Source organism: Rhodamnia argentea, chromosome 8 (assembly GCF_020921035.1).
Source record: "Rhodamnia argentea isolate NSW1041297 chromosome 8, ASM2092103v1, whole genome shotgun sequence".
Lineage (NCBI taxonomy): Eukaryota > Viridiplantae > Streptophyta > Magnoliopsida > Myrtales > Myrtaceae > Rhodamnia > Rhodamnia argentea.
In genome coordinates, this window is record NC_063157.1 from 2360103 (window position 1) to 2383044 (window position 22942).

Below are 22942 nucleotides of genomic sequence, written 5' to 3' on the forward strand. Positions count from 1 at the left end.
TAGGCTGAAGGGCTTTGGAGAAATACTGTATCAGTTCGGTAGTTGGGTTTTAGTATAATTAGCCTTACTTGTTAACAAGAGAGTTTTTTCAAAAGGAAATACTAAGAAAATGAAGCATATTTGTTGAGAAAATGCTTCCCCGACAGTCTCACAAGACTCTCGGTTATTTCGATTTGTAGATCTACACACCATTATCGCGTGTTTTGCAAAAAGTATTCATTAATTGAAAAATCATGGGGTCCGAAATAATGAGAGTACTGTCATATTGTCATACTAGCGGAAGCGTATTTGTTGGAACGAAAATCACTGTCTAGAATGAAAAGTCAATAGCCAATCTCCGTTCTGGTCCCACAGAAAAAGGAAGCAATCAATGGTCGTCGTTTGAGGCCTTGCACATGAGAAAGGACCGAACCCTAAATGTATCTTTGATCATGTGCCATGCATAAAATTTGGCAGAAGCATAGAAACTTTATTCCACGAAAGAATAGCACTGAAAAAGAAAGAAAAAAAAAATCGAGAGAGGAAAGCACCAAACTTCCCAACTCCTGCATAAGTCATTATATTGCAGTGTCGCTTTCTGTTAATAAAAAGAACCTAGGGTTTTCTCGTCCATGCGGTGTTGCAAAACAAGAATTACAGACAACCATAGACTGAAAAATAAATGACTTCTTATATGATATGATGACCATTTATAAGAGAAGTATATATATTAAAGGGTGTTGAGTTTTTGGTTCTTCCCTTTGGGAAGAAGATTTGGTAGCAAGAGACTGAAGATGATGATGGTGATGAACAGAAAATTTTAAAATATACTATGAAAGAACATAAAAAAAAAAAGGGAAAAAGATGACAAAAAAAAAAAAAGTAAACTGATGTTTGTAGAGAATCTTCCTCTTTGTATAGAGCCTAAGCTTGCCATGGTTTTTGAGGAGCTTGAGTTTGAGAAGAAGTGGTGCTCATGCAGTTTCCAAGACCGGCGATACTCAAAATGTCGCTGTGAGAGAGTGGCCTCAGACCCAAGAAATCTCTCGTCAACCCTTCGTTGTTGCCGCCGCCGACATCTTGCCGCCGCGCAAGGAGGCTGCCTTGGGTGGCGGCTTTCAAAGCCTCATGCTGGTTATTACTACCATCGGTATCGATGTCATTATTCTCTTTCTTGGAAGAGCTGCTGAGAATCCCATCAAAAGCATCCTCAAAGGAAGAAGCTCCCTCAAAACCACCACCACTACCAGGAGTCATCAGCATGTGTTGTATGGCTCTGTTGCTCCCAAATGGAGCCACCAAGCCCTGCACATGGTGGTGATGGTGAAACCCAGCACTTGCCATCTCTTCATGTGAGGACAAACTCAGCCCAAAGCCACCACTTCCGCTGCTGCTGCCATTGATGCTATTGTTCCTACCAGGATGTTGTTGATCAGGAGGTGTAGAGGATGTAGGGTACGCGTGAGCTGGTTCTTCTTGTTGCTGCTGTTGCTTCTGCTGGTGAGCCCCATTGAGTGGGGATGAGAAGCTAGCGTTGCTCTTGCTCATGGTTGCGCCCATCTGGGCCGCTTTTTGGAGGAGCGCAGTTGCGGACATGTTTGGGAAAGGTGAGGGTGTTGCTTGGGGGTAGATTGGGACAAGGCTGGGATTGTTAGGGCTAGGGTTTGGGTTCTGCTGAGTTGAGTGGTGGGGTTCATAGCTTTGGCTGAATTCTTGGTCTAGCCTTGTGGAGAAGATCGATGAGGACGAGGAGGAGAGGTCGATGGGCGGAGGTGGCGGACAAGCCAGCCATGGTGGGATTTGGTCTTGCCTCAGCCCAAAACTACTAATTTGTTGTTGGTGGTGGTGGTGGTGTTGTTGTGGGTTGTGCTGTGGCTCTTCTTTCTTGAGAGTGAATGGGATGTTTTGGGTGTTGATGAATTGGGGTGGCAAGCTCAAGTTTTGTGAAGCCGAGGAGAGGACGAGTGGGCTCGGCATGGCTCTTGCACTCTCTTCTGCCAATGCATCACAGAAGGCTCTGTGGGTTATGAAGCTGTCCCTCCTGCAAGAAAAAAAAAACACCCAAGACAAATTTGAACCAGAAAAGAAACAATTTTTTACAAGAAAAACAAAAGCAGAACTATCCAAAAAGCTGAGGAGGAGAGGGGCAATGAACAACTATCGTATGCATCGATCTGACTCTCTCTCTCTCTCTCTCTCTCTCTCTCTCTCTCTCTCTCCCTCCTTCCTTTCTTCCTCCTTTTGCTTTCTGTAGGAACCATTCTCTTTTTTACCTTCACACTTTCCCACTTCCATTCTAGGAGCTAACAAACAGAAAGTCCAGAGTCCACCCACCAGCTGGTGCATTAAAGATTTCCCCACACAGATCGCCAACCCCCTGTCCTTGCCTGTGTTAGTCCAAGGAAATGTACCAAATCTGTTCAATTTAATGCATCAGACACGAAAATGAGACGGGTTTCAGCAGGTAGAATTTTGGGGCTATTCAATTCCTTTCCTTTCTGAATACCATAAGCGAAGGATGCACATAGCACTGACCACTGTGCATTAATGGAAGTCCCCAAAGGAACTTCGTTTAAAAAAAAAACTATCTCATTCCGAAAAAGATAATGATTTTGGTTTTGGGTTTGATGGATTTACCTTGAGAAAAGAGTTCCACAGTCACATCTGTACTCTCTAGTGCCACAGATCTTGGAGTGAGCCTTCCAATCTGATTGAACCGCATACCTTTTTGAGCATTTCTCACACTTCCACTTCTTCTCACCATGTTTTCTGCAGAAGTGCTTCTTGATCCCAGTCAAGTCCCCAAGAGCCCTCAATGGGTCATGGTGGACGCAGCTCGGCTCAGGGCACACGTACACCTTCTTCCTTATGACCTCCTTGTTTGCTCTCTGCTTGAGTTTCCATGGGAGGTTGTGCCCTCTTCTATGGAGCTGTAGATTCTGATCTCTCTGAAACCCTTTGTTGCAGATCTCACAGACAAACCTGTTTGTGGCCATCAGAGTCTTGGGTGATAGAGCTATAACTTCTGCATCTGGGTCTGATCCAAACAGCAAGAAAATAGCATCAGTACAAGTGTACTGCCCCAAAATACATGAATTCAGTAATTCCATGCACACTCCGGCCAAAAGAAAAAAAAAACTGAAAAAAAGTAATAATTGGGAAAACATTACAAAAAGAATTGAGAATTCTGATTCAAGTTTTACCTGGGTTGCCTGGCAAGTTTCTCTTTTTCTTTGGAAGAGGCTGGGGAGTGATCTGAGTCGTTGGAGGTTGTGGTGGAGCAAAGTTATATTGCTGAGGAGGATAGTTATTAATAGGACCAGATAATTCAGTGGGTCTGTTGCCTGAAGAAGCACTGGTGGCATCGCCAGAAGCAGCTGAAGTCAAATTGGACATGTTGTCTTCAACACCTGATTGCTGTTGATGTTGATGCAATATCAAGCCTTTCATCATCTTCTTCCCTCAGGCATGCAGTGATTCTTGAAGCCCTGAGGTTTCCCTACTCTTGGGCATGAATGGTGATGATGATTTTGGTGTCGCTTCTTTTCCCAGAATGAAAGGAGAAGTAAAAAATGAGGTATACATGAGATTCCTGAAGGAAAAAACAGATTAAATCCAGCTCTTTTCCAGTCTCTACATGCATTAAAAGCTAGCTTGTACTGAATAATGAAGATGGAGTTAGCGAAAGTGAAGCGAACAAATAAGGACATGACACTCTTTTTTTCGATTTAAGTGCAAGCAAGGCTGGCTATGGTGTTCTCTCTTGATTCTCAGACGATAATACACACACAGACACACATCTGTGATGGGCTTTTTCCATCTCTCTTTGTTTGGCATCAACCTAAGAGACAATCTTTTGTTAATCAGCACAAAAACAAGGAAGAAACAAAAGGTGCAGATGGATAGAGAGAGAGAGAGAGAGAGAGAGAGAGAGAAAGAGAGAGAGAGCTGGAACTGAACAAGAACAAAAGAGCTAACCTCTAGCTCATTAGGTACTTTTTCTCTCCTCCCTGTCTCAATAAACACATGCTCTTGCTAATACCAAGAAAATCCAACCATAGCCATACACAGATGTGAACAAAAAAGTATTCTATAAGACCCAAGTTTCTTCTCGAGCTCACAGAAGAGAGAGAGAGATGGGGATGAGAGAGAGAGGATACCTCTCAATGAAAATGCCACAGAACCCAAAGGAACCCTACGGCTTCAAGAACTGACGTTGCACTCTCTGTCTTTTCCTTTGTTCTCTTTCTCTCCACCCTCCCCAGAGAGAGAGATAGAGAGAGAAAATCTTTTGCTTTGTTTAATATTATTGAACATACTTTGCCTTTCTTCTCTTTCAATAGGTGATAAAAAGAATTTCTTCTGAGAACTTTTTCGTGCATCCATCTAGTGCACCTTTTCCTCACTCATAAAGTAAATATTAAAAAGGCAGCCCCATATGATGGAGGAGACTCTAAACTCCATGCAATTATTATGCCCAGATGGCAAGATCGATTTGCATAATTTGATCCATAAAGCGATGGCTAGAAATTCATCAAAAGTTGAATTTTATTGATTTCATTATTTATCCATTACATTATTTGTTTTATCTTAATAAGAGAGAAATGAGAGTCTGGGTTTTTTTACCTCATACTAAGCGTTAAGGGTGAGCATAGTTCGGATTGGTCCGGTTCCCTCAAGAACCATGGACCGGTGGTACCGGTTCTTAATTTCATGAATCGTGGACCAGATCGAATGTCCCTAGAACCATGGACTGATTGGACCATTGATCCGGTTTAGTACTCATGTGCTCCAATGGAATTGTTAATAACGAAAATAAAAAGTAAAAATAAAAAATAAAAATAAGAGACCCGAGTTTGAAAAGGTGGTTCGGGCCTTCAGGGACACCAAATACAACAAAATGAAAAGTTATCTACGCATACCAATTGCCCCTATAAAGCATTAAAGTTGGCTCCCACTTGAAAAGTCACCTGAAGTGGCTCCCAAATGAAAATTTTTGGCTAATGCTCCAAAATGAAAATCATCATCGTCTGGAATATTATTATTATTATTATTATTTTGAAAATTTAGAATTAAGTTATGTATTTAAAAAATAAAAATAAAAAATTATCGGTTCGGGTGGGTGGTCCATCGATCCGGTTCCCCCTAGAACATGAAACCGGACCGCCGAGACACCGATTCCACTTTAAGAAACCGAGGACCAAACCGATGACCTCAAGAATCGGACCAAACCCGTCAGACCGGTCTCATTCGAGCGGTCCATCTTGCTAAGCCCCGCTAAGCGTGGAATATTTAATAGGGAAGACATATGAGGCCTGAAAAGATTTGAATGACATGATGTACTCTGCATGTGAGTTGCACGCCCGTTGCACATGCGATGCATGTGCATTGCACAAGAGAAAAGTTAGTTTTAAATTAAAAAACTATGCATTTGTAATTCCTAATATGATCCATCTCATTTAATAACATATTTGAAAATTTCTTTGCCAATTTGAAAATTTAAACTTAATAAGACATTAAATATTTAAAATGATAAAACAGCTAGTTATGTGGTCAGCGCTTTTTCTGGGCAAATATTGTTGGTAAAGATATTTTCACATGTGTCTATCATTCTCATTATCAATGCTAATGACTCTTGCATTTGTATCATTAACAGAGGTTATGGTTCCGTATATAATGCGAATCGTGGGTTTAGTGAGCTTTTCACGGCATTATGCATTTACGGCAACATGATTGCTATCCAAGTAGCACCGACACACGATACAAGATGAGTAGACATGACACTTTGATGCGTCATTTATCAAAAAATAGAGAATTCCGACATGTTATATATTAAAAGTATATATGTATATATTCATGATAAATTATCATTTTTATAATTATTTCAATCAAATTAATTCAATTCAAATCCACAAATAAATAAATAATACAAGAAGAGCCTAGAATGAATTTACAGTGAATACATTAGATTTTGATAGACTTACATTTTGACCCCTAAAGTATTGAAAAAAAATGTAAAATTGACCCCGTGCGTGTCGTTAGGGTGTTCGAAGCGTTGACCTCGTTTTGGTCGTACATCAGAATGCGTCGATAATGACACAAAGGCCCCTAGTGTCTGTGCTTCCTAGATTGCCATATCAATCGAGCTCAGCTAATTTCCCTAGGGTTTGAAATTAAAGCCATGCAATCCTTTTTTAATCTACATACCTTCCTGCAATTATCTTGGGTCGTTTACTCCGTTATCTTCCATCTCGCCATCACTCCCCTTCTCTATTAGAACATGCATGAAATTTCTTGACAGCATTATTGCATGGTTTGTCCTAAATAGTGATTAATGAGAATCAAAGATCTTAACTACCTAACTCTAGCTAAGCCATATATTCCCCTATTTAATGACATGTCACCTTAGTCACACATTTCATAAATTTCATTGGCCCATCGAGGTACATGTTGACATACCACTGTGTACTATTCTAAAAATTTAAGTTGATAAATGAAAGCATGTCACCATGGTGGATAGCTAAAATGCCTCCATCTCCAACGACAACAACAACTTCTCCGGGCAGCTTCGAGTCCTAGAGCGGGGAGCAATTCGCCATCGGCGACCTCCTGGACTTCTCCAATGAGGACCCCGTGATGAAATGGCTTTTTCGAAAATGTCTTTTGTCTGATTGACCTTTGAGCATCCGAAGAAGGGTTCTTGAAGTACTGGAGGATGGGTTTAGCCAATCATCCGAAAGCATCTCAAGGTCAAAGATTTCCCTTTCATCAAGCAAACGCTTCTACTCTTTGGGCAAATAACGATACTTGACCGTGAATTTTTGTTCACTTGTGTCTTAGGGAACTCTAGACTTGCTGCAAGTTGAGCCATAGCGTTGGCTTCGGAATTGAGTTCCCTTGGAACATGGACGAACTCCACATCATTGAAGAAGTAGAGTTTGTCCAACTTGGCCGATCCCTCCACTGTCACCGTGGTGGATAGCTGCAATGCCTCCATCTCCTGCGGCAACAACAACTTCTCGGGCAGCTTCGGGTCCTAGAGCAGGGAGCAATTCGCCGTCGATGACCTTCTTGACTTCTCCAATGAGGACCCCGTGATGACCGACGGCTTCTTCAACAATGTCGAGGCCAACTTGGCCGATTCCTCCACCTTAACCGTGGTGGACGGTTGCAATGCCACCATCTCCTACGACAACAACAACTTCTCCGGCAGCTTCAGGTCCTGGAGTGGGGAACAATTCGTCGTCGACGACCTCTTTGCTTTCTCCAACAAGGACCCCGTGATGACCGACGGCTTCTTCAACAATGTCGGCGCCAACTTGGCCGATTTCTCCACCGTCACCATGGTGGACAACCGCAATGCGAGCGCCACACCGAGGGAGCTCGCCCAAGGCCATCAAGGTCAAGCCTCCCTCGCCTCAAGTCGGTTCCACCTTGCCGGATGCGGCGAGGTGGAGCCTCACCCAAGGCCGACGAGGCTTGCCCCCCCCCCTATCAACTCGATATCATATTGTGATGCTCTAGATTTAACTCATTAAGGTATTGTCTGCTTTGGTCCATTCCATACCGAGTCTCGTGGTTTTGTCCTTTGGCTTACAGGTGGGCATCTTCCCGGGAGGTCACCCATCCTAGTAGTGCTCCCACTTGAGCAGATTTAACTTTGGATATCAATAGTATTTAATTATTTTATTAGTCTCCCTCACACTTATTCTGATCTTTTTGCCTAGGACTAAGTGTGGAATATTTAATATGGGAGAAAAATGGGGTCCAAAAAGATTTGAACTCGCGGATGTGCATATATGTACTTTGCACGTGAGTTGCACATCCGTTGTACATACGAATATTAGATGCATGTGCATTGCACAAGAGAAAAGTTATCGAGTTTTAAATTAAGAAACTATGCATTTGTAATTATTAATATGATATTAATATGTTATTTGGAAATTTCTTTACCAATTTTTTCAAATTTAAACTTTATAAGACATTAAATATTTAAAATGATAAAGCAGCTAGTTATGTGGCCAGCGCTTTTTATGGGCAAATAATGTTGGTAAAGATATGTTCACATGTGTTTATCCTTTTCATTATCAGTGTTAATGACTCTTGCATTTGTACCATTAACAGAGGATATGGTCCATATACAATTTAAATCATGGGTTTAGTGAGCTTTTCATGGCTTTATCCATTTACAGCAGACATGATTACCAATTTGCCATATCAATCGAGCTCAGCTAGCTTCACTTGGGTTTGAAATTCAAGTCATGTCATCCCTTTCTCTATTGGAACATGGGTGAAATTTCTTGACAGCATTATTGCACTATTCGTCATGAATAGAGATTAATAAGAATCAAAGGTCTTAACTACCTAGCTCTAGCTAAACCATATATTCCCCTATTTAATGACGTGTCGCCTTAGTCACACATTTCATGAATTTTAATGGCCCATCAATGTTGATGAAACAACTATTGATTCATACAAAAAATTACCTGCTGAAAATTTAGTGATTTTCATGCTCCTGTTATAAATTTGTCTAAATGAGACAGGAAAAACCATCAATTTTTGCGAGTTTTTGGAAGACTAAGGCATATTTGTTTTGCAGAAATGAATTATTTGAAAAATATTCTCCAAAAAATTATCGCTTGCATTGTTTGAAATAATTAGTTGATGGAAATCATTTTCATTATTGACACCAATTTTTTTAAATATTTTCGTGGACAATAAAAATATTTTTCGTTCATTTATTTTTGTAAGTAATACAATCGATCATTTTAAGAAAATATTTTTCAAATCATTCATATTTCATGAAATAAATTGAGCCTAAAATGCTTTTGAAAAAAAAAAAAAAAGAGGGAGGAAAGATACAAGAATAAGATGCTGTTCAATCCTCCATACGCTTGCTTCAATTCATTGTCAAGATGCTACATGCAAGAAAGACACAGACCTTGACCTCATCATGGTATCTCTGGGTTTAAAAGTATACACTGGTGTACACACGCAGTGCTAGTACAGTTCCATTGACTTTTAGGATTTTTAAATGTGGCTGCTGATTGACTCATCACTTCTGAATAATCACCCATTTTTTCCTATCTTGGCGACTTTGAAAATGAAATCAGTGACTCAATCCGGTAGTTATCCGAAGCTCTGAAACAAGATATAGGATAAAATTACTTGTTATTCGTTTTTTTTTTTTTTGTGGCTTAGAATAAATTATTAATCTCACAGTGGATTACGGACAGCCACATGATCATTTCTCAAACGTTTTCGTGATTTTTTTTCGGGTCTAGAAAACAAAAGAACTCGAATCTTCAAAGGATCATCAAAACGACACGAGATTAGGGTTTTGGACCCTTTTGGCTAATCACATCTTAGCACTAATTAATAATTTTGGTACCCACACATACTTGTCTCCAGCGAGAGATCTCATATGCTTCATATAATAAGCAATCGCAATCAGTTGGTGTGGAGCCTGCATTGTCTCTCTGTTCGTTCATGTTTCCGATGAGCTCGTGTTCCCGGGGGCATAAAATAGTGATTAAATAAACAATCACTACAATTTTTGTCATCTTCTTGTTTTATTCTTCAATGATTTATTACTTTATGGAAATGGGATCTGGGTAGACCCGAGTTTCCATATGCACTCTCTCCCACCAGCTCATCCTTGGCATTAAAAAAATTGGGAGTTGGTTTTTCTTAATATATAAAAAAAAAAAAGGTGAAAAAAAAAACATCATTGGTTAATCGAAAGCCAAGGAGAGTAATCTCAAAAGAAAAAGGGATTAAGATCAATGATAATTTAATTAAGGGTTCGAGAGCAACCCATGATTCTACAGTGTCTACAATCCTTTATATGCAAGGCACTAAAAATTGTTTTTGGCACTAAAGACAAAGTGGGTGAAAGTCGTTTGTAAATTATGTGGTGCTACTACGGACAATCGTGCGTGCGGAGCAATCGCACCAAATGACCATCTTTGTGCTTGCTAGTGATCTTACAAACAAGAGAAATCTTTTGAATCTATTGGGACTATCCCCACAAATTTATTATGTTGAATGACGGGTGGAGAGAATATACAGCTCGCTTGATCAAATGCCTCGCTAAGAAATCGATCTTACTCTATTTAGCCTCGCTCCGTAAGCAACTCCCGAGACAGTTTGAAGATTGAAGAACGATGTTTGGTGTTATAAAGTGCGCGATACAAGGTCCCAATTCTCCATGTTCTCAAATGCAAAAAAAAAAAAAAATTCCATGCAATTAGATTAGACAACCGTGTTCTCTAATAGTTTGAAGGACAGTCAATCTTACAATTATTATCGGTGCAAATGGTCTGTACACATACTTTATCGTGGGAGGAGAGTTACCCAAAAAAATTCATTAACATATTGTACTTATGCCAATTCAAACCTAAACCTTTCGGTTGGGTCAATTTAATCCTAAATTTATTTAATTTGATTAATTTTTTTAAAATTATTGACGCGAATGCCAGCAGTCTTACACGGCACGGCAAGGAGAGAATTGCATTTAGAATAGGTTGTCTCAAAAATCATCCAACCCACGTGTTGCAAAGTAGAGAAATGTTTGGTAATAAATCTCCGTGATTCCAAGAGAAAGTGGCTTGGACTCACTCTACATAGGTATTGAAGCTAACCACGTGTGAGATTCCCTAACAGTTTTTTTTTTTTTTTTTTGTGTGTGTGTGGATATATCTACCCAAGTGATATTCATCGGCAATTTAGGTTTTTTGATCGAGTGAAATTTGGATAACATATGCATGTGATACTTCTTCGGTTTCAAGGACTTCACATTTTCCATAGGCAAACGACAAGCTGATGTCTATTATAATCGATGTGACCGTCGACAAGTTGCGCTTTTTCGATATTATATGATTTTTGGGATGCCATCAAGGTGATTTTTGGCATATCGCGTGAATTTTCACTATCGCAGAGTCGTATTCTTTCTGTACACATAAATTGTCAATCGTGATCGATCAAAAATCATCACTTTGACAACCCGAACAACTTTTCGCGGATCGATATCCTCACGACATTACAACCCAAACTCCAACACGTTGATTATGGTAATCTCTTCCGAGTACTTAGTGCCCTCATTTCATGAGACGAATCTGGTGCATCTAAGCTATAGAAAGAGGTTAGCGTTGGGGAAACAAGCAGTGCACGCCACGTGAACTCGTTTTCTTTATGTACGTGAAGTCCGTATGTGTGGTGCCGGGGCTAGGGTTTCATCGTCTGAAGACATGCGACGACCGTTCTTCTGTAATTTAATTGATTTTTTATGACCTTGCAAAAGTTGGTCATGCGCGTGACTGGTTAGGCCTGTGTCTTCGACTTCGACCAACCATGCAAAGGTGTAGGCAGTCCAAAGAACTGGAAACCCCACTCTTTACTTACGGGTAGGTCGGTCAAAGGGGTGAGTCACGTTGGATTTATGTCAGATTATAAATAGTCTGATCCAAATAGACTCACTTAATCCGTTTCTGACTCATTTGTTGTAGTGCAAATTTTATGACCCATATGATCCGACACAGCTTATATTCCTAAAACGCTTCATATTTAATCCAATCCAAGAAAACCCATACTTAAACTTAAGCGAGAAAGCGGAGTGAGCAAGCGTGAGAGAGAATGAAGACAGAGTCATAGTTATGAGTTGAGTCTAAGTAAATTGTAAATCAATTTATGATCCATTTACGATTATTTAACACTCGTATTTTGTTTAAATCTATTCATGAACCATTTATTGAATATAACTAATCCCAACACATATGGGTTAAGAAATGGATTTATGACCTATTTTATCATGTCTACTTATAGGCGTGGTTGTCAACAATTCGGTCGATTTGGGTTTCCGTAATACCCTCATGTACATATGAAACCCATCTACATAATACGAACTTGTAAAGAAGAAAATTATCAACTCGCCTCGCTCTTCCTTTAGCTTTTCTTCCCATTCCAATCGAAAGGGTATTTTCGGGTCAGCTCGTATGACCGGAATTCTCTTTGATTCGGCCAAACACTAAAATTCACATCAAAATTTCGCCAATTCACTAAGAATTACAATTTCTTGTGTCGAAGCTCAGAAAATAAAAATAAAAAAATTATCGTTCTTGAGCATGACCAAAGGCATATTCACTTATGTTTTGACGACTGAAATTCAGTTCTGAAGATACGTGAGCGTGACAAAAAGGGCTAAAAACCCTACTTAACTTAAGGTCTTGCTATACATGCCCTAATTACATGGAAATCACAAACTAATCAGTCAAGTCAAAAATAAATTGGATGACCTAAATTTTGTATGACTGCGGTGGATTTAAACAATGAAGCAAAATCTCTACCCGTGCTCCTGGCGTAGAGATTTGCAAAGACTTGGCTAAATTCTTCACAAGCCTAGGCAGCGGTGCGAGATTAGTGTTGCCCAAAAAAGAAATGGGTATTACGAATATTATAAAAAAATTCCAAACTTGGACCTTTTTATTGAATTTAATTATTAGAGACTGATCTCGTCGTAATCAAGAACCCTAATTTTCTCACGTTAGTTCTCTTTCTTTAGGGCGGTGCGTCATGAGTTTTCATGACCACGAACTTTGCAGATGAAGCAAGTTAAGGATGCACACGGCAACACTTTTCATTCAGAAATTAACTTTTGGCAAAAAGTTCATTTTTTACTTCTACTCAGAAGCTGAAGTTGATTTTTCTACTTTTGCTCCAAAAGTTGATCAAAGATTTGGTAACAGTTGAAAATTTGTACTTTTGAAACATTATTAACACAAAATCTTCTATGAAAAATTATTGACGGCTGTTGAAAAATTTCTACTTCATTTTTTAAACTTTTTAAATTTATTTAAAAAATAATTTTTATTATTAAAAAATAGTATTTACTTTTTAAAAATAAAAATAAGTTATTTTTTACTTTGCGGCCGGAGACGACCACCAGCAGAGGTTGGCGGTAGGCTGCGGTGGCAAGCGCATAGATGGTTGAAAAGAGGGTAAGGGCGTATTGAAAAAAGAGTGAGGCAAGAAGTAATTCTTGAGTTGAGAATCAATTTTTTTTAACTTCTCAAATTGGGATAAAAATAACTTTAGAAGTAGAAATTTCTTTGAGAAGTAAAAATTTTCACCAAACGGATTTCTATTTCGGAAGTTACATTACCAAACGGATTTCTACTACGAAAACATAACGAAATAAAAAGCAAACTCGACAAAAGAAAAAATTGAGACATAAGATCTATTATGGTTCACACTTAAACTAGGATGACATTTATCGGAGGATCCCACTACAAATAGCACCTGTCACCTCTATGCTACACCTCTCAAATACAAGAAAAAGAGATTATATATAACAGTAGCTATTCATAAGCTCAAGCTAAAACAATCAATAAAATACGGGCTCAACATACAAAAGCCCTTAGCGTCCACACTCCGATAGAGCTACGAGGTTAGCCCTTTGATCGATCAAGACTCACGTGTCTTCCTATCGATAGAGAGTATGAATCACGCTCTCAACGGAACCATGAGGTCAAATACATAGCGATACCATGCAATCTTTCCGAGCTAAAACGGGCACGTGATATCGAAGTCACGTATTGAACCTTCTGGTCTAATTTCATCGAATACGTCCGATATATGTACCCGACTTCAACGCCCCGTTTTAAGGCGGGTTAACCAATTTCCCAATGAATAGGAGGACGAGAAAGCTGAGCGAGCGAAAAGAACGGAAGGGAAGAGGGATTCCTGGAAATCGGGGAGGGACCGATCTGCACCAGCAAATTGGGAAAAGCCTGCTTTGGTGAAAGCTTTTGAGAGAGAGAGAGAGAGAGAGCAAAAGGAATGATTTTCACAATTTTTTAACGACGACTGGGGAGGGTGATTCTTTTTGTTCGTGCCCTATTGATGCAGCTCGATGGAGAGAGAGAGAGAGAGAGATCACGGGTGGTGCAATGTGAAAAGGGAAGCAGGGTGGGGTGGGGGGCCTCCACGATTGGAAATGATATGAATTGGTACGACAAAATCACATGACGAGGTTGCTTCGTACTCCGTGCTTGCCCTCGCCTTCTTACATAGCCACTTCCGGGCGAAGACTTTTTTCTCGTTGAAAGCATGATTTCATAATAGAATTGAGAATCAGAAAATTGAATTGGTAAAAATAAAGTAGAATTCAGATTTCAGGATATGCGTAGTAGGTTTCAAATTCTTAAATTTGAAAACTGATTTTGACGGGTGGATTTTAGATTCTTAGTTTTTGTATTTTTCTAATTCTATATCTTCGCACGATCATATGATATTTTATGGCGTTTCCCGATGAGCTTGTATTCTGGAACCATTAATCCGAGATTCTATTTCCGATGATATCTATAAATGAAACTTTTACTTTGTTTACGTTTTAATTTTTTTTTTTTTTTTGTCTAAATATAAGGCGTGATCTCCGTAGCAACAAATGATGGTTATTAGAAATGACAATTCACTGCAATAGTTCAATTAAGAATATATGTGAAATCCGAATAGATTTTGAAACCAATCTAGAACCGTCGAGGTTTTAAGGTATGTAATGTAGGTTAATCGCTCGCTCACAATATTAACGAGGGTACCTGGGCCCTTGTTAAACATGTTTTGTTTGTTATAATTCGATATCCTAGACAATGGTTGCGTAATAAAAGAGCAATTAGTACATTGAGAACCTCAAAATTCCTGTGACCGGTCGCTCGGCCGGTGGCTAACGAATTTTCATGAAATTTTTTTCTTAAAATAACTTCTTCTTCTTCTTCTCTTCTTGGGGGGCCCACTAAATTTCTTCGTCATCCACCAACGGCACGGATTGCTTGCCATAGTTCCCTGCGAGTGACGCAGGCCTTTCACCCGACGCAGGCAGTGCTTCCCCAACCCACGTGAAAGCGACTCGTGGACGAGAGGCTCGTACTTTGACCTAACATTGCCCACGTGGCTCCCTTAAACGAGGTAATAAATCTCGTCGTTGCTCGTGCTTTTTTTGCCGCTTTATTTTGTGGTCGACGCCCTTTTTTCTCCTCGATGAATGATTGCATGGATCACCCATGCATGCGCCACGAGTTGTCCGAATGATTTGAAATTTTGATCGGACTCTTACCGTTGTTTTTCATATGATTTTCATTGAACTTAGGTTTTTGCCCGGAGTCAATTGAGGGAGGAAAGAGGATGCACTCTTTCTATTCACACAGGATATGGCATACGTCCCTAAAGATATTAATCTTTTTATACGACTATTTTCCATTCAATTAAAGAAATGATGGCCAATGATAGTGATATGATACGAGCAATGCAGGTGGCGCGAGACTCGCCGACCGAATCCCAACCCGTTGTTTCAAGGTATTTTTTAAAAAAAAACGGGTTTTCCAAACCCACCACCAACTTGAGATAGGAAATCGATTCGTAAGCTTACGGGAACCGAGTGAGTTGAACTCCGATCCGATGAGATGGCTTCTCGAATTGTTTGGTGCGCATTGCATTGGCATGGTTTCCTCGAGAGAAAGGAAGAAGAGAGAATTTTCTAATCTTGCCGCGACTAGGATTTCGTTGTCATAAGAGGCGGCAAAATTCCGTTTTTCTGTTTTCAACGCTATGGTCTTCTTCTGCTTTTTAAGCAAATTCATAGGACTGTGGGTGTTCCAAACTCTGTGGTGACCCACTTGAAAATGAAGCCTTTTCATCCCGTGGGTCAAAACTCATGACGAGTGGGAGATACGTATGAAACAAGGCACTCTCTCTCTCTCTCTCTCTCTCTCTCTCTCTACTTTATTTTTTTTCAATAAATTAAGTTATTTATTAAGCAAAGTTTTGTTTAATATTCTTGCCCTGGTCATGAAAGAGACAACGATGCTTCTTGTAATCTTCCTTTCGCTTCTCAAGCTTGGACAAGTCTCCATCCTTACCGCTGCCTTGGGCCTCATAATAAAACTCCTAATGAAAGAAATTAGCGGATTGTCTTATGATGTCTCTCCCTCTTGAGACAAGAAGCTAGGTTACCTTAAGATTCTGTCAAAATAGGGCGGGTCCTCTGCTAATCGAGGTGGCACCCGGCTGCCGTGCACAGGTAAAACTCGCGAAAACAGACAGCAGCGATCAGACTATTTTTTTTTTAATTTTTTTGCTACCATAAAACGAAATTCATTAATTTCCTTTTCCATGATGTAGATTGCTTGATTCCTTTCGTGGGTGATTGGGAAAAACCACGCATGGTTGAAAATCAAGGCAGGAAAGAACTATAATGACGGAACATGTGAACCACAAGAGAATAGTGATGCGGATTGAGGACCCCAAAATCTCCCCTCTCGTGCTGTCTATCTAAATTGGTATTGGATCTATGGATTCTACAAAGTGGGCTGTAATATTCAAGTGGCCGAATGGATAAATCCTGCTCGGCCTTAAAATAATTGCTAAGTTCTCTGCTTCAATCAGTGACGCCCCGCTCTTCTTCTTTCAGAAGCAATGAGTTTTAACCAATCGATTGTTCACATCAGGCTATGAACGTAATCGCCTTTACTTGATGGCAAAATGCAAAAGGAAAAGTCGGGAGTGCATTTGCAGAACAAACATGTAACTAATAACAGAGATCGAGGGAGTATTGTCAAAGAAAAACCATACACAAAAGGCAGATAGACAGTATCTACACCTCCATGCTCAGCTTTGGAAGAATCGACTCGACCACAGCAGGACAAAAGAACAAGTTCTACTGCTGCTTGCACTCAGGAGGGCGCTCGCCTTGCTCTGTCCTCCCACCCTGTGCTCGGCCACTCTTCTGCAGTTCATATAAGGATGGGAGGTTCAAGTTAAGCCAAGCTAATAATCCAACACAGAATCTTCTTAACATTTCGCTTGAGAAAAGATTGGCAATGCGCTCATCTCACCTTGGATCCACCTGATGACTGCTTCCACAAAATCACCAATGACGAATTAGCATCTCCACCAAGAAAAATCCACCAATCACAAGTGTAGAAATTCAAGTAAAAACGGTTATCACCTTCTTCTTGCTCTTGCTTTGCTCCTCTTCTTCATCATCTTCCTCATCGTCCTCGTCGTCTTCCTCATCGTCCTCGTCATCTTCGTCTTCTTCATCTTCCTCACCCCCTTCATCTTCATCGCCCACTATGTCACCAATATCATCGTCTTGAACAGCCTCGCCCGTGAACCACGACACAGCATGAGGAATTATCTTATCGCGGATAGCAGAGCTGCATCATAATTAATAGCTTGAGTTGTGCAAACAAACGACAGTCAAGGCTTTAAGTCAAGTTGTCCCAGTGGTAACATATGCTCTCCTCCCAAAGCAGGCAACTCCTCACACATATAACTACAGCATTGCCATGTTTATTACACAGGAAATTACCTTCCCATGTTCCATAATCAAGATCGCTAGTCTCCCACTAATCAAACTTCATTTATTGATTTACATAGAAGAAACTACCATATTAAAAGGAGAGAGAGAGCCTTCAAAGAAAAGGGGGCGCCGGGATATGCATAAACAAGAGGGTAAACACAGTCAGATCAAGATTAACTTGTGCCTTTGTGATATCAAAGATGAGTGTCACCTCCAGGTTTTGAAAAACATCACTCCGATGAGAAAAGACAACAACTATCCTGTTCTCTGCCGAAACATAGCCTTACTCGTCTCATAAAATCCAATAGATATTAATTCCACTCCATTGCTTAGAGCAAACAAAATATATCAAGATTACGCTCATGGAAATTGCTACATTCGTAATAGATTGCTTCAATCTCATTAGCTCAAAAACTATATTTCCCTGCCAAACTGCAAGCCTACAGGTCAGATGAGACACCCAAAACAAGCACCAACAAATACACCAGCCTTTGACTATTGCAATATTCTCGGGAAAATAATAAGTCGCTTACAGGACAAACAAGAGATTACTGGGTTGCTGATGATATGAAACACGCCTTTTGGAAAAAACTCAAACCGAGACACTAAAACGTGCTTACAACTTTGCTCCCTCCCATAATCCCAGAAACTAGATCCTGCTTTAGAACTCTACCTCAAGTAAAGTTCCCTTTGATCGGCAAGTCAGGGTAATGTTTAACATACAGGCCAAAAAAATCCTATTGAAAATCAATAATGGAGGGTCAACCTTAGTCAAGAAAGAAGTAATCACTGACTTACCCCATGTCATAATCCTGTTCCATTAGATTCTGCAATTCCTCTGCCTGTTTGAAACCAATATAAAGAGATTACTATACTCCACTATAACAAAGTGTATTTCATTGCAACACTACTAGCGATATCATACCGTGTCTTCATCTAAATCATCATCATCATCATCATCTGGAATCTCTGGAGGATTGAAAAAATTAAAGAAGCTTTCACATTTTTCAATTTTTGTAATGGGTTTGGCATTTTTTGATCCCTTTTTCGGCTTCTTCTTCAGCAGCTTCTCAGTCAAACATTTCCCTGGATACCACTCAATCTCTGTCCTGAGAGTTGCACCACAGAGCATGAGCTATGGGAACCAAAGCTGCCTAAACAAAATATACGAGTAAAGTGACTTACCCAATAGCTTTCTCAAGAATAGGTTCGTCGTCATCATCGATCATGTGATATGTTTTCGTAAGCACCGAGTTCTTGAAGTATGGATTAGCATCAAAGAAGAACTCGAGCTTAAAGCCTTTAGGTTTATCGATCCTGGACCATTTAATATCTTTTAAATACTTCAGAGCCCCCTCATCCCGTTCAGAGATCTAAGCAAAGAAATGGAAAATGATAAGCCAAAATTAGTTTCTACCAAAGGAAAAAAAGATGGTTCTGCATTGACTACCTCTTCTGCCAGAATTTCATTGGTCTTCATGGCAGTGAGCCAGAAGTTCGGCACACCTTTCTCTGCATTTAAATTTCAATAAGGAAAAAGAACACTCAGAAAAAGGTTCAAGACAACAACAGATACCCTCATAAAGACCACCTTCAGGGGATTTGTCCTCTTCTACCGCCGCAGAAGCTTCCTTTACTACTCCATCAACTTCAACAATTCCATTGACAATTTCATATCTCTAAGTGCCAAACGAGCAAAAGTGCATTAGCAGACAGCACAGCAATCTAAACAACTAGTAGAATGGATTGCAAAATCACCATTCCGATAACATTTTCATCACTATCTGAAACAAGCTTCATCTTTGTCAGAGAATATCACAACGTGAGAACAAATAATTCAGACCTTTGTATATAGGGGTTCGTACAACTTCTGGTATTTAGCTTCCAATGCTGCCCTCTCCTCGAAAAATTTAGCCTCCAGCTCATCATGATGGCTCTGAAATCACCAGTCCCCAGCGTTAAAAACTTCCTATCTACACGTTTTCAAAGAATACAAATTCTCGGGGTAGGGGTATGGTCGCCTTGACCACTATCGACGTGGTTAAGGGTATCTCCAGGGGCTTGAATAAGCAAAAAGAAACATGTACGAGCATCCTTGTCGGAAATAAGAACACTCACATATCCTCAGGAAATTACACACTTCCTAGTTCTAGCAGTTCCTGAAATAACTTCAACGCAAATCAACATATCCGTTGAACGAAATATTAACTGGGGAGACGCGAGTGAAGAGCTCCTCGCATATATCAACCAAATAAGACAGTCAAAGAAACAACGCATACAATTGTTCAACTGGCATTAGCTGAAAATCAACTCGCATGCATGTATATACGACTAGGCATGTGTTGCCTTGAAATCTACAAAACTATATAAACCATGAATTATTTGGTTGTCATAAAAACACATTCCAGTAAAAGAAACCTGAATTTCTTTTAGAGCCTCCACACGCTTCCTAACATTAGGGGAAAGACTCTCTAGCACATCTGAATGCTGCCCGGCCAAGCTCTGCAACTTGTTCTGCTAGCATTGCAAAAACATGAAAACTGTAACTAAAAGGAACAGCTGAAGGCATAATAAAGTAATTGCAACTCTTCGTATGCATAGAGAAAAATAAAACAAAACTCATATTCTTATGCTGCATCCACAAGTCAAAAGTCTGTTCCATCAGGAAGCTATATAGCAATTCATTTCCTAAGCAAGTACACGAGGTTACATGAGGACCATCAACTAACTCATCACATAGTATCTCGTCGCCTTTTAAAGAGGAGGCATCTTTTTACATGCTTCCCAGATATTGCAACTCGCAACCAACAAATTACCAAGGTAAAAGTTACACAATAACTTGCCTTGAGTGCATTGACAAGACCCTTGCGATCTTCTGGGCTTAGAGCTACAAACACCAAAAAGAGGAAGGAATAAATAGGATTTTATGCGGTTGCTTATTAAGTGTATATGCAAAAAGAAGTTTGACCACATGCAAACACAAGTCACTTTCTCCAATATACTGACAAAGCAAACTCCAAAAAAACCATTCAAACATAGAAATCCAATTCAGAAATGCATAACCCAAAAAGAACTTATTTTGGATAGGAAGAGAACAAAACAGCTCGGTCACTGATCATTCTAGCCTTCAATGTTTCACCAAAGCTAAACTCGATAACACCTACAACTTCATAATATAACTAAAACAGGACAAAGATGGATACAATTAAAACGTGCAACAGAAAATAATACACCCAGAAGGACAGAGTCAGTCCGCGCTTAAACACGCGCTCAAATCGGACTAAAGCCTGCCAGGACACATGAAGCACAAAGCAGCGAAAGACCGGACCCAAGGACAAACAGTCAAGCCACGGAATTCAAGAACCATCGCAAGCCATTTCGACACGGCGGAGCGGTCCCGATTCGCGCAACGCCACGGAATTCAACAACTATCCCGGTCGGACGCATGTCATTTTGACACGGCGGAGCGGTCCCGACTCGCGCAACGCCACGGAATTCAACAATTATCCCGGTCGGACGCATGCGTTTCTCCGTTCGATCAGCTCGGGAACACACGTACGGGGGAAACAGGAAAAAAGAGGAAGGCCGAGGACTAGTCACCCGCAGCGGCGGCGGGGAGATCGGAACGGAGTTCGGACAGGTCGAAGCCTTCGGCGTCGTTATCTTTGCTCATGATGATTCGCTTGCTCTGATCGGTGAATGTAAGTGGAAGATCGAGAGAGAAAATGAGGGGAAAACCAGAGAAACCCTAGGAAAAGGAGGGAAAGTTTTTTGCGGGTCGGAGGAGGGAAAAACAATCGATGAGGAGAGAGAAAGAGAGAGGTGTTTTATAATTATGTTGATTACTAATTAATACACAGATAATACTGTCAAACAGTTAATTAAAAAAACTTACATTCTTTACGGGCAAATAAGGAAGAGAGTTAAATCAAATCAACGATACAGACCCCGTTATAAATTGGTTGCGTTAATAATTACCATTAAAGCTATTACGAAACAATTATTTTGATAATACAAAAAATCGTCCAAATGTGCAACACGATGCCACCATTAAAGGGGATGAAATTTGCATAGAGATAATGTTCATAACTTGTACCCCACTAATCAAGTAAAGAAATATACGCTTAAAATGTAATTAAATTATTAAAATATGATGAGTCATATTTATATATATGTCGAATCTCGCCCAATTTGGCAAGTAAATGCTTTTTTTTTTTTAAAACTTGCATCGCCTATGGATAATACTTTCTCGATAATCTTAAATGACCATGATCGAACGGAATTATCTCACTTTTAATTAATTTTAAAAGTGCGATACCAATACTTCAAACTATTTATTCATGTCACTGCTATCCCGAACTTGTACTAGTGATTCAAAAATATTTTTTATCACGGTTTTGTTCAAGACGACCAATTAAAAATATTTTTGACATGGCAGCTTGTGCGGACACGATTAGGCAATGAAGCCTATTAGAATACGACGTAGCTTTGCTCTAGTCCGAAGCAACGCCGCTTCATGACCTATGTCGCTTCTGAAATTGTAAACATTGTCGTGGAGTTCCAGTTGTTTTAACAAACTCCAACCCGGACAAGTTACTACGCTGAAATACGAGTTCCGGTGGTTTCTCATACATACAAAATCCCATGCTTGTCAAACGTACTAATGAATAGATGTTGAATTAGACCAAAGGCGTGTAAGATTCCCGTCGGCTATGCATAAAATTGCCGTTGTTTACGCAAGCCACTACGTCAAATCTTTAATGTTGAATTAGACTAAAGGCGTGTCAGATTCTCCATAGCTATGCATAAAATTACCGTTGTTTACGCAAGCCACTACGTCAGATATTTAAAGATCGTCTTGGACGAAATCGTGATAAAATTTTGGGTGACCGGTATAAGCTTAGGATGCTGATCACACGGGAAAAAAAAAAAAATTACCGTATTGGTATCATACTAGGCAAAGTTTAGGCCTTTTTGTGGGATTTGCGCAAGCCACACGTTAACTTCGTTTACCTACAGTTGTCCATATATATCGCCACGTCGCATTTTTACGGGACAAAACTGTGTTGGAAAGTAATTTTGGCCATCGGTATAAGTAGGGAGATTTCCGTGATACGAGTTTTGTTTTTTTTTTTTCAGGAATATTAGTTTCAGTGTGGCCAAAATTCAACTAGAGTTATAAATATTCATGACCAAATCTTAGCCATATATCGCCTATGTATTCATACCTTTACTAGTATATGAGAAAATTAGGATTTCTTTAAATTAATTTTCTATATTAGAGTTATCTATCATATTAATTCTCCGTATCTCTCAAGATTATGTATATATTTGGATTGATATACTACCTTATATAGTCATCCGAATACTCTTTTCAATACATATTGAAATTTACAGGAATTCTCTTTTCCGCATTATTCTCAATAAAGTCTCTTAAATTCACCGATGTCCTCGTCGAAACTGAGAAAGATCATTCATCATTTATCAATATGGATTACTACAAGCAAAGATTCTTGCGAGAAATTTCTAAGTTACGTTGGCGCTCCATGCTCCCAACTTTTTTTAAAATTGCCTTCGACGACAATTCGACGTGATACCGTAAATCAA

At 39.7% G+C, this 22942-nt stretch overlaps 2 protein-coding genes across 4 annotated transcripts; both read right to left on the reverse strand.

Annotated features, from left to right (window-relative positions):
• Positions 1 to 653: 653 nt before the first annotated feature.
• Positions 654 to 4246, reverse strand: LOC115737974 (protein indeterminate-domain 7). Of its 2 annotated transcripts, none has more exons than XM_030670435.2 (4): positions 3958 to 4246; positions 3183 to 3521; positions 2617 to 3016; positions 654 to 2020 (listed from the first exon to the last, which is right to left on the reverse strand). In XM_030670435.2, exons 2-4 carry the CDS (start codon positions 3430 to 3432, stop codon positions 904 to 906), a joined length of 1767 nt encoding a protein of 588 aa, XP_030526295.1. In that variant the 5' UTR covers positions 3433 to 3521; positions 3958 to 4246; the 3' UTR covers positions 654 to 903. The 2 variants fall into 2 exon arrangements, with proteins under 2 accessions (XP_030526295.1, XP_030526293.1); XM_030670433.2 differs by having other exon boundaries at positions 3183 to 3820.
• A 12236-nt stretch (positions 4247 to 16482) lies between these two features.
• LOC115738050 (nucleosome assembly protein 1;4-like) lies at positions 16483 to 21148 on the reverse strand. 2 transcript variants are annotated; one of them, XM_030670537.2, is made up of 12 exons: positions 20936 to 21147; positions 20179 to 20222; positions 19754 to 19849; positions 19179 to 19271; positions 18927 to 19014; positions 18786 to 18847; positions 18521 to 18708; positions 18261 to 18444; positions 18134 to 18177; positions 16979 to 17189; positions 16866 to 16883; positions 16483 to 16756 (listed from the first exon to the last, which is right to left on the reverse strand). In XM_030670537.2, the coding sequence occupies exons 1-12, from the start codon at positions 21006 to 21008 to the stop codon at positions 16688 to 16690; spliced, it is 1170 nt and encodes a 389-aa protein (XP_030526397.1). In that variant the 5' UTR covers positions 21009 to 21147; the 3' UTR covers positions 16483 to 16687. The 2 variants fall into 2 exon arrangements, with proteins under 2 accessions (XP_030526397.1, XP_048139246.1); XM_048283289.1 differs by lacking the exon at positions 16866 to 16883 and having other exon boundaries at positions 20936 to 21148.
• Positions 21149 to 22942: the final 1794 nt, after the last annotated feature.